At 36.8% G+C, this 16,497-nt stretch overlaps 1 protein-coding gene across 1 annotated transcript in view; it reads right to left on the bottom strand.

Annotated features, from left to right (window-relative positions):
* Positions 1-269: 269 nt before the first annotated feature.
* The window catches only part of LOC132117834 (minor histocompatibility antigen H13-like), a 77,049-nt gene continuing 60,821 nt past the window's right edge, over positions 270-16,497 (bottom strand). Inside the window, exon 12 of the mRNA XM_059527139.1 lies at positions 270-1,100. Within this exon, the coding sequence (XP_059383122.1) occupies positions 1,031-1,100 (70 nt within the window). The 3' untranslated portion in view covers positions 270-1,030. The remainder of the gene's footprint in view (positions 1,101-16,497) is intronic.

The following is a 16,497-nucleotide window of genomic DNA, read 5'->3' as shown; positions in this document are numbered from 1 at the left end:
TTGTTATTGATTCTATTTGGAAGTCCATCGGAAGTTAAGTTAGGTCCACAAAAGCGCGCATGCGCAGTAACGTTTATGTTGTTGCCGTTGAAACAGTCTATATAAATAAAGGTGACTTGACTAATAACTTCTGTTTCTTTCCTAATCTTGACCCTGGAGTCAGTTGCAGAGATGACTATTTGGCTTGTTTATCAACACAAGCACTGTATCTGGACCATTACTGATTTTTCAGTATGAAAAACATAGCGAAGCACACACTGGATAAATGCTTTTTTTAACAGTGGTAAAAACCACAGTTTAATGCAAATAAAAGTTAAAGTGAGAAAGAAATGCTCCTCATGTCAGCTTAAATTTTACACTTTTACGTTGTGAAAATAAAGATTACACAAGAGGAGACTGTAAAATAATGCTTACCAAGCGAAGCATGAGTTGTACAAAAAAATAATGATCAGGAAACGATGTGGCATAGAAAACTAAACACAGAACCCTTCAGCTACATACAGAAAACATCACATGTAAACACTACCATCACATTATAAGGAAATATTTGGTCCCACTTTTGTTTACACTTGCAGAAAGAATCATTTTTTCCTTTCATGTAATAAAATATGGATAATTACTTCTGTTTCACAAACTGAATCTCTTATGAGATCCTAGAATAAAACCAATAACAGAAACCAGCTACTGAGGAATAGGTTAGCGGACTTGTGACATCAGATTTTTAATACATCTGTTTAGCAATCTGACACATTACATTCAGAAAGCCTAACTTCTACACTGTTCAAATTCTGTATTATAAGGATAAAATAAACAAAAAACAACCACACGTTTGAAAGTAAATAACCGATCAAATTTTCAAATGTTGAAGGCAATGAATTGAACGAAAGGAACAAGGACAATACACAGGCACTGAGCAAGCTGTTGTACATCATTCAAATAAAGCTCAAAAGTACAGAACATGTGACTGCCATGAGCAGACTCTGAACATGACCACATCACTAGGACATGACTGAGGGCTCAACCCACATTTTTATTTGTCTTTATCAGATTCTGTTACTTCCTCTTTCGATGACGCCTCCTCTGGTGAAGACTCTTCGTATCTGCAGGAGACACAAGAAACAAGTCAAAAGGGTGATTGGGAGGCAATCAACATTATTTCATATGCATAAATAGAGAAAGCTGCTGGGCTGCTCTGTCCCTACATTTCATGTGACTTGCGCCTTTTAGATAAATGAATGTCTGCTGAAGTGGATTCGAGTGACAGACAGAACTACAGGTCAAATGATTTAATATCTGCAAACATGGTTATAAAAGGCTCCTGGGATCTTAAATGTACAATAATCCCCAGATGCCACCCTATGAACAATGCAGTTTTACTGTTGAACCATATTACTTGAAATCAAAAAGCTTATGATTACCGTATTTTCCGGACCATAAGTCGCACTTTTTTTCATAGTTTGGCTGGTCCTGCGAAATATAGTCAGGTGCAACTTATCAAAATTAATTTAACATGAACCGAGAGAAATGAACCAAGAGAAAACATTACCGTCTACAGCCGCGAGAGGGCACTCTATGCTGCTCAGTGCTCTTGTAGTCTACCACTGAAAACAGAGCGCCCTCTCGCGGCTGTAGACGGTAATGTTTTCTCTTGGTTCTTGGTTCTAAATAAATCCGACTTATAGTCCAGTGCGACTTATATATGTTTTTTTCCACGTCAATGACGTATTTTTGGACTGATGCGACTTATACTTAGGTGACTTAGTTGTGACCGAAAAATACGGTAGTCAAAAGATGGAACAACACTGCGGTCTCGTACTGCTGTCATTGAATGCAGGAGTGAAACTACTGGAGGCGAAGCATCATCAGCGGGGCTTCATGAAGCAGATGCATGACAGCTTGAGAGAGCTTAACTAGGAGGATAACAAAATTAAGCTCCAGACAGCTAGCCAGACACAGTTGGGAAATGAGTGAGCCACGGCGTGTGGGGCAAAACCTCATCTGACAACTTATAGCTGCATGCCAGAGAAGGGACATGATAGAGTGAAAGAAAAGAGGAGGAGAAGAATAAGCACAGAAGAAAGGTCTGTAAGATGCCTTAAAACAGGAAGAAACTCAGAAATAACAAGCAGCAGAAAAAAAAACACATTCCGAAATCTGTCTAGCGCCAACACAGGCTTTTACCTTCTAAGAGAGCAACACAAATGAAAAGAAGCCATGCAGAGAAAAAACACAGGAAAACATCCCTTATTATATCAATATATATAAAACCACAACATGAGTACACTGCCTAAAAAAAATACTCAGAGTTCTAAAATGTTATAATGTGTAGAATTATTGTAAGCACTTTAAACTTATTTAAAAAGCTGTTTTTGTGTTGTTATTAATGATATGGCTTTAATATTTAAATTTACAGACAAGCCCAGACTAAATAAAAGATTTCATAAAGGTGCAATGTGTAATATTTACAACAATCTATTTACAGAAATGCAATATAATATACATAACTATGCTTGCAGAGGTGTATAAAGAATTTACTCAATGAACCGTTATGTTTTACTTTAGATTGAGCTATTTATACCTACATACACCGCTTAACATGGAAGTTGCCACCATGTGTTATTGACACAAATAATGAACAAGTACATTAACATTCGCAATAAAATCAACGATGTATTGAATAATTAAGTAAATATAATTCCTAGATTTTTGTAAAAAATAAATTCCTTTAGACATTTGTAAAGAAATTGCTATCTGCTGTCTTTACCGATGACATCTTTGCCTGTGTGGGCCACCGTAGCTTCTCTAAAGGGAGGGGTGAGCGGGGGACTGAGCTGTTGGTTGCAATTCGCAACCTAACTGCTAGATGCCGCTAAAATTTACACACTGTACCTTTAAGAGCAGTGATTAAATAGGTCTTCAGTTGGATTAAACGCAGAAGGAATCTCTCAAAGCACAACATATGAAATTATGTTTTATGCAAAGTATAAAATCTGTATAAAATCAGATATACTGTATGACTTTATTAAAGAGTTTGGTGATTTTACATCCGAGTTAGTTCTGGCTGCAGATAAAGTTTTAATAGTTGGTGATTTTAATATCCATGTTGATAATGAAAAAGATGCACTGGGATCAGCATTTATAGACATTCTGAACTCTATTGGTGTTAGACAACACGTTTCAGGACCTACTCATTGTCGAAATCATACTCTAGATTTAATACTGTCACATGGAATTGATGTTGATAGTGTTGAAATTATGCAGCCAAGTGATGATATCTAGGATCATTATTTAGCTTTGTGCTAACTTCATATAGCCAAAATTGTAAATTCTACTTCTTGTTACAAGTATGGTAGAACCATCACTTCTAACACAAAAGACTGCTTTTTAAGTAATCTTCCTGATGTATCTGAATTCCTTAACATATCCAAAACCTCAGAACAACTTGATGATGTAACAGAAACTATATACTCTCTCTTTTTTAGCATTTTAAATACAGTTGCTCCTTTACACTTAAAACCAATTTTAAAATCAGACATTGCATTACCATGTAAATGGTACATCAATATCATGTTACAAAATATTTTCATGAATTATAAAAATTTAAGTTTGGATCGTGCACTACAAAGTCAATGTTCAAAAATGTGAGTGACAGTTAAGGGGTTAAGGAAACCAGTCTGACATGGTATAATGAGCATACTTGCACCCTAAAGAGAGCAGCCCGAAAAATGGAGAGCAGCTGGAGGAAAAAAAAACTAGAGGTATTTCGTATTGCTTGGCGGGAAAGTAACCTATCCTACAGAAAAGCATTAAAAACGGCTAGATCTGATTACTTTTCTCTTTTAGAAGCAAAAAAACATAACACCAGGTATTTATTCAATACAGTGGCTAAATTAATGAAAAATAAAGCATCAACAAGTGTTGATATTTCCCAACATCACAGCAGTAATGACTTCATGAACTACTTTACTTCTAAAATTGATAATATTAGAGATAAAATTGTAACCATTGAGCCGTCAGCTACAGTATCACATCAGACAGTGCACTATAGACCCCCTGAGGAACAGTTCCACTCATTCTCTACCATAGGAGAGGACGAATTGTATAAACTTGTTAAATCATCTAAACCAACAACATGTATGTTAGACCCTATACCATCTAAGCTCCTAAAAGAGGTGCTTCCAGAAGTCATAGATCCTCTTCTGACTATTAATTCTTCATTGTCATTAGGATATGTCCCCAAAACCTTCAAACTGGCTGTTATTAAGCCTCTCATAAAAAAAACACAACTTGACCCCAAAGAAGTTAATTATAGATCAATCTCAAATCTCCCTTTTCTGTCCAAGATACTAGAAAAGATAGTATCCTCACAATTATATTCCTTCTTAGAGAAAAATGGTATCTGTGAAGATTTCCAGTCAGGATTTAGACTGTATCATAGTACTGAGACTGCTCTCCTTAGAGTTACAAATGACCTGCTCTTATTATCTGATCGTGGTTGTATATCTCTATTAGTTCTAATGGATCTTAATGCTGCGTTTTACACAATTGACCACAACATTCTTTTGCATAGACTAGAACATTTTGTTGGCATTAATGGAAGTGCATTAGCATGGTTTAAATCATACTTATATGACCGCCATCAATTCGTAGCAGTGAATGAAGAGGTATCATATCGATTAAAAGTGCAGTATGGAGTACCTCAAGGCTCAGTACTAGGGCCGGTACTCTTCACGCTTTATATGTTACCCTTGGAAGAGATCATCACGAAACATGGTGTTAGCTTTCACTGTTATGCTGATGATACTCGGGTCTATATTTCTTCACGGCCCGGTGAAACACACCAATTTGAAAGACTAAATGGAATGCATAGTCGATATTAAAAACTGGATAACTTGTAATTTCTTACTGCTAAATTCTAAAAAAAAAACAGAGGTGTTTATTATAGGACCTAAAAACTCAGCATGTAATAACCTAGAACACTGTCTAAGACTTGATGGCTGCTCTGTCAATTCTCCGTCATCAGCTAGGAACCTAGGTGTGCTATTTGATAGCAATCTTTCCTTAGAAAGCCACGTTTCTATCATTTGTAAAACTGCATTTTTCCATCTCAAAAATATATCTAAATTACAGCCTATGCTCTCAATGTCAAATGCAGAAATGTTAATCCATGCATTTATGACCTCAAGGTTAGATTATTGTAATGCTTTATTGGGTCGTTGTTCTGCACGCTTAGTAAACAAACTACAGCTAGTCCAAAATGCAGCAGCAAGAGTGCTTACTAGAACCAGGAAGTATGACCATATTAGCCCGGTCCTGTCAACACTGCACTGGCTACCTATCAAACATCGTATAGATTTTAAAATATTGCTTATTACTTATAAAGCCCTGAATGGTTTAGCACCTCAGTAACTGAATGCGCTCCTGTTAAATTATAATCCTCCACGTTCGCTACGTTCTCCAAACTCAGGCAATTTGATAATACCTAGAATATCAAAATCAACCGCGGGCGGCAGATCCTTTTCCTATTTGGCACCTAAACTCTGGAATAACCTACCTAACATTGTTCGGGAGGCAGACACACTCTTGCAGTTTAAATCTAGATTAAAGACCCATCTGTTTAACCTGGCTTACACATAACATACTAATATGCTTTTTATATCCAAATCCTTTAAAGGATTTTTAGGCTGCATTAATTAGGTAAACCGGAACCGGGAACACTTCTCATAACACCTGATGTACTTGCTACATCATTAGAAGAATGGCATCTACGCTAATATTAGTCTGTTTCTCTCTTATTCCGAGGTCACCGTAGCCACCAGATCCAGTCTGTATCCAGATCAGAGGGTCACTGCAGTCACCCGTATCCAGTACGTATCCAGACCAGATGGTGGATCGGCACCTAGAAAGGAATTCTACATCCCTGAAAGACAGCGGAGACCAGGATAACTAGAGTCCCAGATACAGATCCCCTGTAAAGACCTGGTCTCAGATGACCACCAGGACAAAACCACAGGAAACAGATGATTCTTCTGCACAATCTGACTTTGCTGCAGCCTGGAATTGAACTACTGGTTTCGTCTGGTCAGAGGAGAACTGGCCCCCCAACTGAGCCTGGTTTCTCCCAAGGTTTTTTTCTCCATTCTGTCACCGATGGAGTTTCGGTTCCTTGCCGCTGTCGCCTCTGGCTTGCTTAGTTGGGGTCACTTCATCTACAGCAATATCGTTGACTTGATTGCTAATAAATGCACAGACACTATTTAAACTGAACAGAGATGACATCACTGAATTCAATGATGAACTGCCTTTAACTGTCATTTTGCATTATTGACACTGTTCCTAAAGAATGTTGTTCAGTTGCTTTGACGCAAAATGTATTTTGTTTAAAACGCTAATATATATATATATATATATATATATATATAAAGGTGACTTGACTTGAGAACGTGTGTACAGTTTAAGCTGTGTGGAAATAGACACAGGATAGTTTATTGGTTTAAATGACTTTGGTCCCCCGTTAGTTGGTGAAGTGCGATGCCTGTCTGGTTGCGACGCCATATTTAGCCATTTATTTTACACTTTATACACAATATAGTCTTTATACACAATCTTGACTAACATGATTATTGCTTTACCTAAATTTACTTATTTTAACCCCAAAAAAGGTTAAATTTTTTTTTAATTTAAGCAGAAAGAGCTCTTTAAGGTAATAATTGCAGGTCACTACTTTTAACAGTGAAGAGTGAATTTGTTAAAATGACTTCAGTCCCCAGTTACATGGTGAAGTGATGCCTGTTTGGCTGATTCACCTTTTCTTGCATTACAAAAACAGTAAAGTTAATAAACTGAACCTTCATTTTAAAAGTTTTTCCATGAATGATTTGGTATAAAAACCATTTAACATTTCTATTAATCTGCCAAATGACTTTGCATGAATGAAGAAAGTAGGCATTATTCAATGCAAAAACTAAAAAGATTTAAATGTTTGTATACTTCTATAGAGTTATCAAATGTGCTAAAATAATTGCAATGTTAAAATGATTGAAATAGAACTGCTATTTAAAGAGTCTCCTCAAAGTCTTTATAAAGTTTTCTTTATAAAACAACAAGCACAATGACAAAATATATTTGCAAAAGCTAAATAAAAAGTTAATTAGAAATATAGTTGCAAGCAGCGATACCGGTGCCAAGCCCTGAAGGGCTGTAGCCAAGAGCAGAGCGGGAAGAAGAAAAATGGCAGAAATAGAACCTAGCCACCTTGGATTCGAACCCACGACCTCATGGGTTCAGAACCAGTGCCTTAGCAGAGTGAGCCACATTAGTATCAAAAGCCCGAATTAGCATTTTAGCCAGATTAGCATGCTAAGCTAAAAAATGCTAACATAGCTCACAGTTAACCAGATAGCTCAAGAGACCTATTTGAATGAATAGAAATGTGTTAGCATGTTAGCTACATATACATAACATAAATCAACTAACACAGGCACGGTCAACTTCAGAGCTGTACACGTCAGAAATGGGAGTAAATATAAAAAAATCTGTTCAGTCATTTCTATGCGGCTCGGTCTGAAGATCATCTGATCAAATTTTGAACAAAATTGAAAAATATTTCAGGGAGAAGTAGCGAAAAAAACGTTTTTCATTCAATTCAATATAGCGGACAGACTCCATGTTGAAAAATTAAAATTCAGATTCTGCATAACCCAAGGAACAAAATGACAAAAATAAAAATTGATCAACAATTTCAAAAGTTATAAGGAGTTTTGTAAGAATCGTTATATCTCTTGAACACTAGGTGGCGCTGTCTTCAAACTTCCGGGGGACCTCCTGGACATGGTGTTGATGATCCCTACCGATTTTTGTGCAGATTTATCCAGTAGTTCAAAAGATTTTGCAATTTATGACAAATTTCAAAATGGCGGACAAAAGGTTCAGTCAACCTTGACAAAATTGGAATCCACAGATTCTGAATGACCCAAAGAATCCATAGATCGTAATTTTCTGACTGATAGTTCAGAAGTTATAAGCAAAAAAGTTAATTTTTGGAATCTCAACACCCATAGGTGGTGCTGTTGCCAACTTTGGCATGGACCCTCAAATCATGGTGATGATGAAATGTACCAAGTTTGGTTTCGATTGATCAAAGTTTGGCCGAGATACAGCCTCTGAAACGATTTTAGGTCGACCTCTTTAAAGGGTTAGTTCACCGAAAAATGAAAATTATATCATTAATAACTTACCCTCATGTTGTTCCAAACCCTTAAGACCTCCGTTCATCTTCGGGACACAGTTTAAGATATTTTAGATTTAGTCTGAGAGCTCTCAGTCCCTCCATTGAAACTGTGTGCACGGTATAGGTAAGAAAAACATCATCAAAGTAGTCCATGTGACATCAGAGGGTCAGTTAGAATTTTTTGAAGCATCAAAAATACATTTTGGTCCAAAAATAGCAAAAATTACGACTTAATTCATCATGGTCTTCTCTTCGGCGTCTGTTGTGAGAGAGTTCAAAACAACAGTGTAGTGATATCCGGTTCACGAACAAATCATTCGATGTAACCGGATCTTCTTGAACCAGTTCACCAAATTGTTTAAAACGGTTCACGTCTCCAATAAGCATTAATCCGCAAATGACTTAAGCGGTTAACTTTTTTTTAAAATGTGGCTGACACTCCCTCAGTGTTGAAACAAACCAATATCCCTGAGTAATTAAGGTACTCAAACAGTACACCGATTGAACTGCTGTGAAGAGAGAACGGAAGATGAACATCGAGCCGAGCCAGATAATTAACAAAAGATTGACTCATTCGAGTTCACAATTTAAATTCACAATTTAATAACTTTTGAACAAAGATGAATATCAAAAATCTGTTCAGTCATCTCTGTGCGGATCAGTCCAAAGATCTTCTGAGCCAATTTTCAGAAGAACTGGATCAATTTTGAAGGAGTAGCGAAAAGACTGAATACTTTACTTTTCAAAAATGGCCACTACTGTAATGGGCAGAAACTTAATGTAAGGTATGGAATGGAATCTCCATGAAGAGAGTGATCAGGTGTACTAAGTTTTATTTTCATAGACTTAGGGGTTCAGGAGTTATTAACATTTGAATGTTGAATTTTTGGACTGCTGGTGGCGCTATAGAGTTGGTCGTAGAGACCCCAAAGTTGGTCAGATCACTAATAATGGCCATCTCTACAATTTCATCATTTTCCTATGTTCCCTTCATAGGGCTGCCATAGACCCCATTGGCCAAGAAGAAGAATAAAAAAACCATACAGATACAATAGGGGCTACAGCCCTTTGGGCTTGGCCCCTAATAATAAATAAAACGTACAGATACAATAGGGGCAACAGCCCTTCAGGCTTGGCCCGTAAAAAACTATTGTAAAATATTGTAACTCTGTGAATGTAGTCAAGTATATTGAGTCATGAGTGTGGCTTGAGAGTCGGCACACTTTAATGAACGTTTGTTAGAAAGTTGATTTTAGAATTGTCACCACTGACATCTAAAGCAACAAAGATTGCTACAGTGAATAGATTTTACTAATAGACCTTCCAATCTCTGTGTGAAAATAACATTAAGAAACTGCTATCTTCCCCTCCTCCCCTGCTAATTTACATCACTATACATGAAGTTAGACTCTGAGACACATCACATGCCCCATTCACCATTACTGCAGTACATCAGCATTTACAACATAACTCATTATAAACTAGGGCTGCACGATATTGGAAAAAAAAAAATGATATTGCGATATTTTATTATTCTGCGATATATATTGCGATATGAAATCTATTTTTTTCTTACAAACAAAAATGGAGTGAGCACGCTTACATTCTCATTTTAAAAGACTTAAACATCAGAGTATTATTTAAATTACAGTAAATTATTTGTTTGTAACTTTAGTAGGGATGTCCAGATCCGATCACGTGATCGGAAATCGGGCCCGATCGCGTGGTTTCAGACTCGATCCGAATCGGACGTTACCTCCCGATCAGGACTCAGATATATATATATATACATATATATATATATATATATATATATTCTCATTAATTTTTAACACATCTTTTGTTATGCGGTGGCACAGAGTTAGACCCTTTTGACTCCACACAGAAACAGCGACGCGTGCGGCATGACATCACTTTGTTTTCAAGAGCTGGTGTGAATAAATATAGATTCAAACTCAAAGAGACATGATAGTTTGCGCATGACCTGATATTTCATTCGGACTCAGGATACAGCAAGATGAAAATCACAGAGCGCTAAACTCTCATGCAGTGTGTGTTTCATTCATACTCGAAGCCGGAGCGCGCTCTCGCGCTGATATCAGGAAATTCCTAATATGGACAAAAGCGTCCAGCTATGCTGTGGTGCGCACAGGAAAACAGAAACTTATGCAAACACGAAGACGTTAATATACGATCACGACAATAAATTGTTCTTCAAGTCATCTCCAGCAGGTGATAAATAAAGTATGAACAATGCAGTGCTGATTGACATAGTATTTATTACAGTATAGAAACTATTCTGCATTATTATGTGATACAGTGTTTGTAGTATATAAACAAATTATTATTATGTGTTATTGTCCAGCATTTATAGATTTCTAAGCCAATTAAAAGCTAGAAATTAGAGAAAAAATAAAGTTGCCTATACTACCAGTCAGAAGTTTTTGAACAGTAAGCTTAAGGTTTTTTTTTATTATTTTTTTTATTTTTTTAAGAAGTCCCTTCTATTCACCAAGCCTGCATTTATTTGATCCAAAGTACAGCAAAACAGTAAGATTTTTAAATATTTTTACTAGGCTATTTAAAATAGCTGGTTTATTTTTGAATATATTATATTATATCTGTTTTTTCGCTCTTCTTTATTCTTTTTTTTATGTATTATAGAAGTATCGGATCGGGACTCTCTATCGGCAGATACTCAAAATCAAATCACTCGGACTCGAGGACAAAAAAAACCTGATCGGGACATCCCTAAACTTTAGGATATGGTTTGAATTGTTAACATATTAGCTAACATGAACCATATTTATTAATCTTTGTTTATCTTAGTTTATAAAAACACAGCTGTTCATTGTTTGGTAATGTTACTTCACAGTGCATTAACTATGTTAACAAATACTGTACAACTTTTGATTTCAACAATGAAGGCTATAGCCTAAATGTTGAAAATGTTGTAGAAGTGCAGTTTAGTAAATGTTAAATAACGTAGTTAAACAGTTTAATAAATAGAACATTATTGTAAAGTGTTACAGATTTTTTTTTTTTATACACCAATTCAGACATCTCAGGTCAGTCATTAAATTGAATCGTTTCAAAGGAATCATTAGTTCGCGAATCAGACGTGTACGGCACGTAATTATCTCAGTAGTTTAGGATATCGCACAAGATTTGACAACACAGAAAACATTTAATCACTGGATAGTTTTTTTTTTTTTGACACCATCGTGTTAATTGATTTTGATTAATATGCACGAGGGAGAGAGAGCAAATCAGCGCTCGTGTTGTTTGAAGACGGTGAAGGTGAGCGTGCGCGCGCTCTCTCTCTCTCTCTCTGCTCATTCTTATATGGGCCCTGTTAAACTGACAAAAAACACAAGCAAATGATAAACTTTCCCTCTATGATGGTTTAGCTGTTCAATTAATCCGCGAATCACATTCGTCAAGGGCCGGAGAGCAGCTGGCCAGTACGGTTAATGAAAAACGGCTCAACTACGACAGCCTACATCGCACATCCTGCGATGTGACTATCGTGGATTCGTACATCGCGATATCGATGCTTAAACGACACATCGTGCAGCCCTATAATAAACACATGGGATGTTTCTCAATATGCATTCTTGTCTGGACTTGTGTTCTTGTGAAACGTCATCAGTTGTTGCCGAAGTGCTGTTCCAATGCAAAGTTTATATCTAATGCTGGGTACACACCAAAAGATTTTTTACATCTCATAAGATTTTCACAATGTGATGGACCACAAACATGAAAATAAAAAAATACTAGATTTAACGGTTTTGCACGAGACTTCAGAATAAGCATTGCAGACGATATGCAGGAAGAAATTGCAATGATAGTTTGGAATTATTTTCACACAAAATTCACAGAAAAAAAGAAAAAAAAGAAAAGATCTTTGGGTGTCGTGGAGACGACGTGGTCTGTACAAGTTACAGAGTGAGCTAGAGGTGAGCGATGGTCACAAAATCACACAGATGTTTCTTTTTATATAATTGTTGTTCTCAGTTATCTCTTGGTAAGGGATCTTATTCTCTTTGAAATTGCCTTATTAAACTTTAAATAATTGTTATCAGATCTTACATTACTCTTTAAGAACGAGATCATCTTGCTTTCTGATTGGATATCGTTTCGTTTCACATGGACAAAGAAACGCGTGCAGCCATCATTGCGTTGCATAAAAATGGCTTCACAGGCAAAGATATTGTGGCTACTAAGATTGCACCTAAATCAACAATTTATAGGATCATCAAGAACTTCAAGGAAAGAGGTTCAATTCTTGTAAAGAAGGCTTCAGGGCGTCCAAGAAAGTCCAGCAAGCGCCAGGATAGTCTCCTAAAGAGGATTCAGATGTGGGATCGGAGTGCCACCAGTGCAGAGCTTGCTCAGGAATGGCAGCAGGCAGGTGTGAGCGCATCTGCACGCACAGTGAGGACTTTTGGAAGATGGCCTGGTGTCAAGAAGGGCAGCAAAGAAGCCACTTCTCTCCAAAAAAAACATCAGGAACAGATTGATCTTCTGCAGAAAGTATAGTGAATGGACTGCTGAGGCCTGGGGCAAAGTCATATTCTCCGATGAAGCCCCTTTCCGATTGTTTGGGGCATCTGGAAAAAGGCTTGTCCGGAGAAGAAAAGGTGAGCGCTACCATCAGTCCTGTGTCATGCCAACAGTAAAGCATCCTGACACCATTCATGTGTGGGGTTGCTTCTCATTCAAGGGAGTGGGCTCACTCACAATTCTGCCCAAAAACACAGCCATGAATAAAGAATGGTACCAAAACACCCTCCAACAGCAACTTCTTCCAACAATCCAACAACAGTTTGGTGAAGAACAATGCATTTTCCAGCACGATGGAGCACCGTGCCATAAGGCAAAAGTGATAACTAAGTGGCTCGGGGACCAGAATGTTTAAATTTTGGGTCCATGGCCTGGAAACTCCCCAGATCTTAATCCCATTGAGAACTTGTGGTCAATCCTCAAGAGGCGGGTGGACAAACAAAATCCCACTAATTCTGACAAACTCCAAGAAGTGATTATGAAAGAATGGGTTGCTATCAGTCAGGATTTGGCCCAGAAGTTGATTGAGAGCATGCCCAGTTGAATTGCAGAGGTCCTGAAAAAGAAGGACCAACACTGCAAATACTGACTCTTTGCATAAATGTCATGTAATTGTCGATAAAAGCCTTTGAAACGTATGAAGTGCTTGTGATTATATTTCAGTACATCACAGAAACAACTGAAACAAGGATCTAAAAGCAGTTTAGCAGCAAACTTTTTGAAAACTAATATTTATGTAATACTCTTTTTTTTTTTTTTTTACACTAAATCCTTTTTAATGCAGCAAATCAATATATACATTTTTTTTAACCTCCAAAAATCAAAACGTCATCTGTTTTGTTGCCTTTAAATTTAACAATTTACATTAACATTTGGCATGTTCTGATTATTTCTGAATTTAATGGCAATGTTTATAATAACCGTAAAAAAAATGGAACCTCTAGATCAAGCGCTGCATGGAAAAATGCATTGTGTTAAACGACTAAAGTGCCAATGTTATAAGGTATTTTAAGTAAATTGAAAAATTTCAATGCATCAAGTCAACATGATATAGCACTTTGTCAGACAAGTCTAATTTTTCTTGCATCACATTATCTATGTTTACAACAATCGACATCCTTTAAAAAACATGCACTTCATCCACACAAGAACAAAAAGACATTATACAATACACTCATAACTTCTTACCCTCCTACTACAGTTATACAGCTACACCATGTTCACAATACTCTACATTTTTTAGGAAGTTTCTTTTTCAACTATTGGATTGCCTGAAGCACAAAAGAATGTTTCAGCCTAACTTTGCTTTGTATCCAATGTAGACATGGAGTCCCAAGATTTAACAAAGCAACCAATGAAAATCATTAGAGACTTGTGACAGTACGTCATAAATATAACGTAGCAGCAGTTTACTGTCAGGAATTGCTGTGCGTGCACCGCATCCAGTGTAGACAGCAAAATAGTTTCTATTGTATTTTGTTGTGCCGCACCTCTTGCGGACCCGTCTATTATTTGAAAGCCGGACCCCGAACCCGCCGTGAAGACAAAGACCTGACTGGACCCGATTGTCACATATTCCAAGTCAATAAACCTGTTGCGAAAAATAATGTACTGTAATGAAGTCCAAGCTTAATCCACTCATTATTTCAGCTTCAAAAGTCCACATGATGTCACATTGACGGATGACAAATGCGACCGTGCACATGTACATTCTGACTCAAGTTAACTCGCATTATAACTTCGACTGTTTGCCCTTTTGAAATATAATAATCATTGCTCGTTCAGTGCCATTGCCGCTGAGGTCATTTATTTGCTATCATCTCTGTGCTCTCTGCTCTGCTTCGAGTCTGAATCTGAACTGCACTTGTTAAAATTACAAATGACCTGCTTATTGCATCAGATCAAGGCTGCATCTCATTGCTAGTTTTACTTGATCTTAGTGCTGCGTTTGACACCATAGATCATGACATACTCATAGAGCCTGCCCTTGAATACCTGTATAGTTTTGTAATTGATCTAAGATGGTTTAGATCCTACCTGTCCGATCGCTACCATTTTGTTTATTTAAATGGGGAGTCATCCCATTTATCACCAGTGAAATATGGAGTGCCAATAATTTTCTCCTATTAAATTCGGATAAGACAGAGATATTAATTATTGGACCAAAAAAAAAACAACAAAAAAAAACTGTACACAATCTTGTAGATTACAATTTGCAACTAGACAGATGTACTGTTACTTCCGCTAAAGTCAAAAATCTGGGTGTTATATTAGACAGCAACTAAATCATTTTCAAAAGTCTTTTGAAAATCATATTTCCCATGTTACAAAAACTGCATACTTCCATCTTAGAAACATTGCCAAGCTACGAAACATGTTACCTGTTTTGGATGCATAAAAGCTAGTTCATGCATTCATGACCTCTAGACTGGACTATTGTAATGCACTTCTAGGTGGTTGTCCTGCATCTTCAATAAACAAGCTACAGGTAGTCCAAAATGCAGCTGCGAGTCCTTACCAGGTCAAGAAAATATGATTATATTACCCCAATTTTATAGTCTCTGCACTGGCTACCTATTAAGTTCAGTATCAGTAACAAATTATCATTACTTACCTGTAAGGCCCTAAATAGTTTAGCTCCTGCATACCTAAGTAGCCTTATACCATGTTACAATCCATCATGCACCCTAAGGTCACAAAACGCTGGACTTTTGGTAGTTCCACTAAAGGAGGTAGAGCTTTTTCGATTTTGATAATGTTCGGGGGTTCAGACACACTCTCTCTGTTTAAATCTAGATTAAAAATGCATCTCTTTCGCCAAGCAATCGAATAATGCATCTCATAATTTGTGACTGTAGTTGTATCTGATCAAATGCGCATTCTTATTTTTTTAGCTTGCGTTAAACTAATTTTACTTTGTTGGAACAGCAGCTATGCTAATGATGTCTCGATTTGTTTCTATTTTTTGCCACGGGATTTACATCCATGAGTCACCACTTATAAGCTACTACTAAATATTGTAGAAACATAACTTTTTGTAAAATTGCTTTGTAATGAATTGTATCGTAAAAAGCGCTATACAAATAAACTTGAATTGAATTGAACCACTAATACTTTAAGATTAAACTGTTCATTTATATTATTATGAAAATGTAAAGCGTGGTTTTGCGGTCGAAGTCATTGTGTCCCTCACTGGTTGCTATAGAAACATGACTAGCGCTCGAGACTGCACTATGCGTGCTAGCTGGATCAACCTAAAACATGCTTTTTAATGCAATTTGAGTGTCATAGAAAACATTCATGTGACAGTTCACCTCAGATCTGGTTGCTGATTTGAAATATTAAATATGAGTGTGTTAAGTCTGCAAGCATTATTACCGTGCGTGCACTTGCATTAACTGAGTCTGCACGCTCTGCTTCTAATGGCAGAGAGAGAGAGAGAGAGATTTTTTTTTTTGGCTCACTTTTCTTTTCCTAATTTTACAAGATGCAAGTTACAAGAAACACAAACAGTGTCTGATCTAGAGCTGAAACAACGAATCGATTTAATCGATTAAAATCGATTATTAAAATAGTTGTCAACTAATTTAGTCATCGATTCGTTGCTAAATAACTTTTATTTGCCGTAAGCGGCTCATTTCGTGCATATTTCAAATCTGCGGTGACCAAAGTGTGACAGTAATGAGCCACCGGAGGTTTTA

This window comes from Carassius carassius, chromosome 37 (assembly GCF_963082965.1).
Source record: "Carassius carassius chromosome 37, fCarCar2.1, whole genome shotgun sequence".
Classification (NCBI taxonomy): Eukaryota; Metazoa; Chordata; class Actinopteri; order Cypriniformes; family Cyprinidae; genus Carassius; species Carassius carassius.
This window is presented reverse-complemented; position numbering and strand designations above follow the sequence as displayed.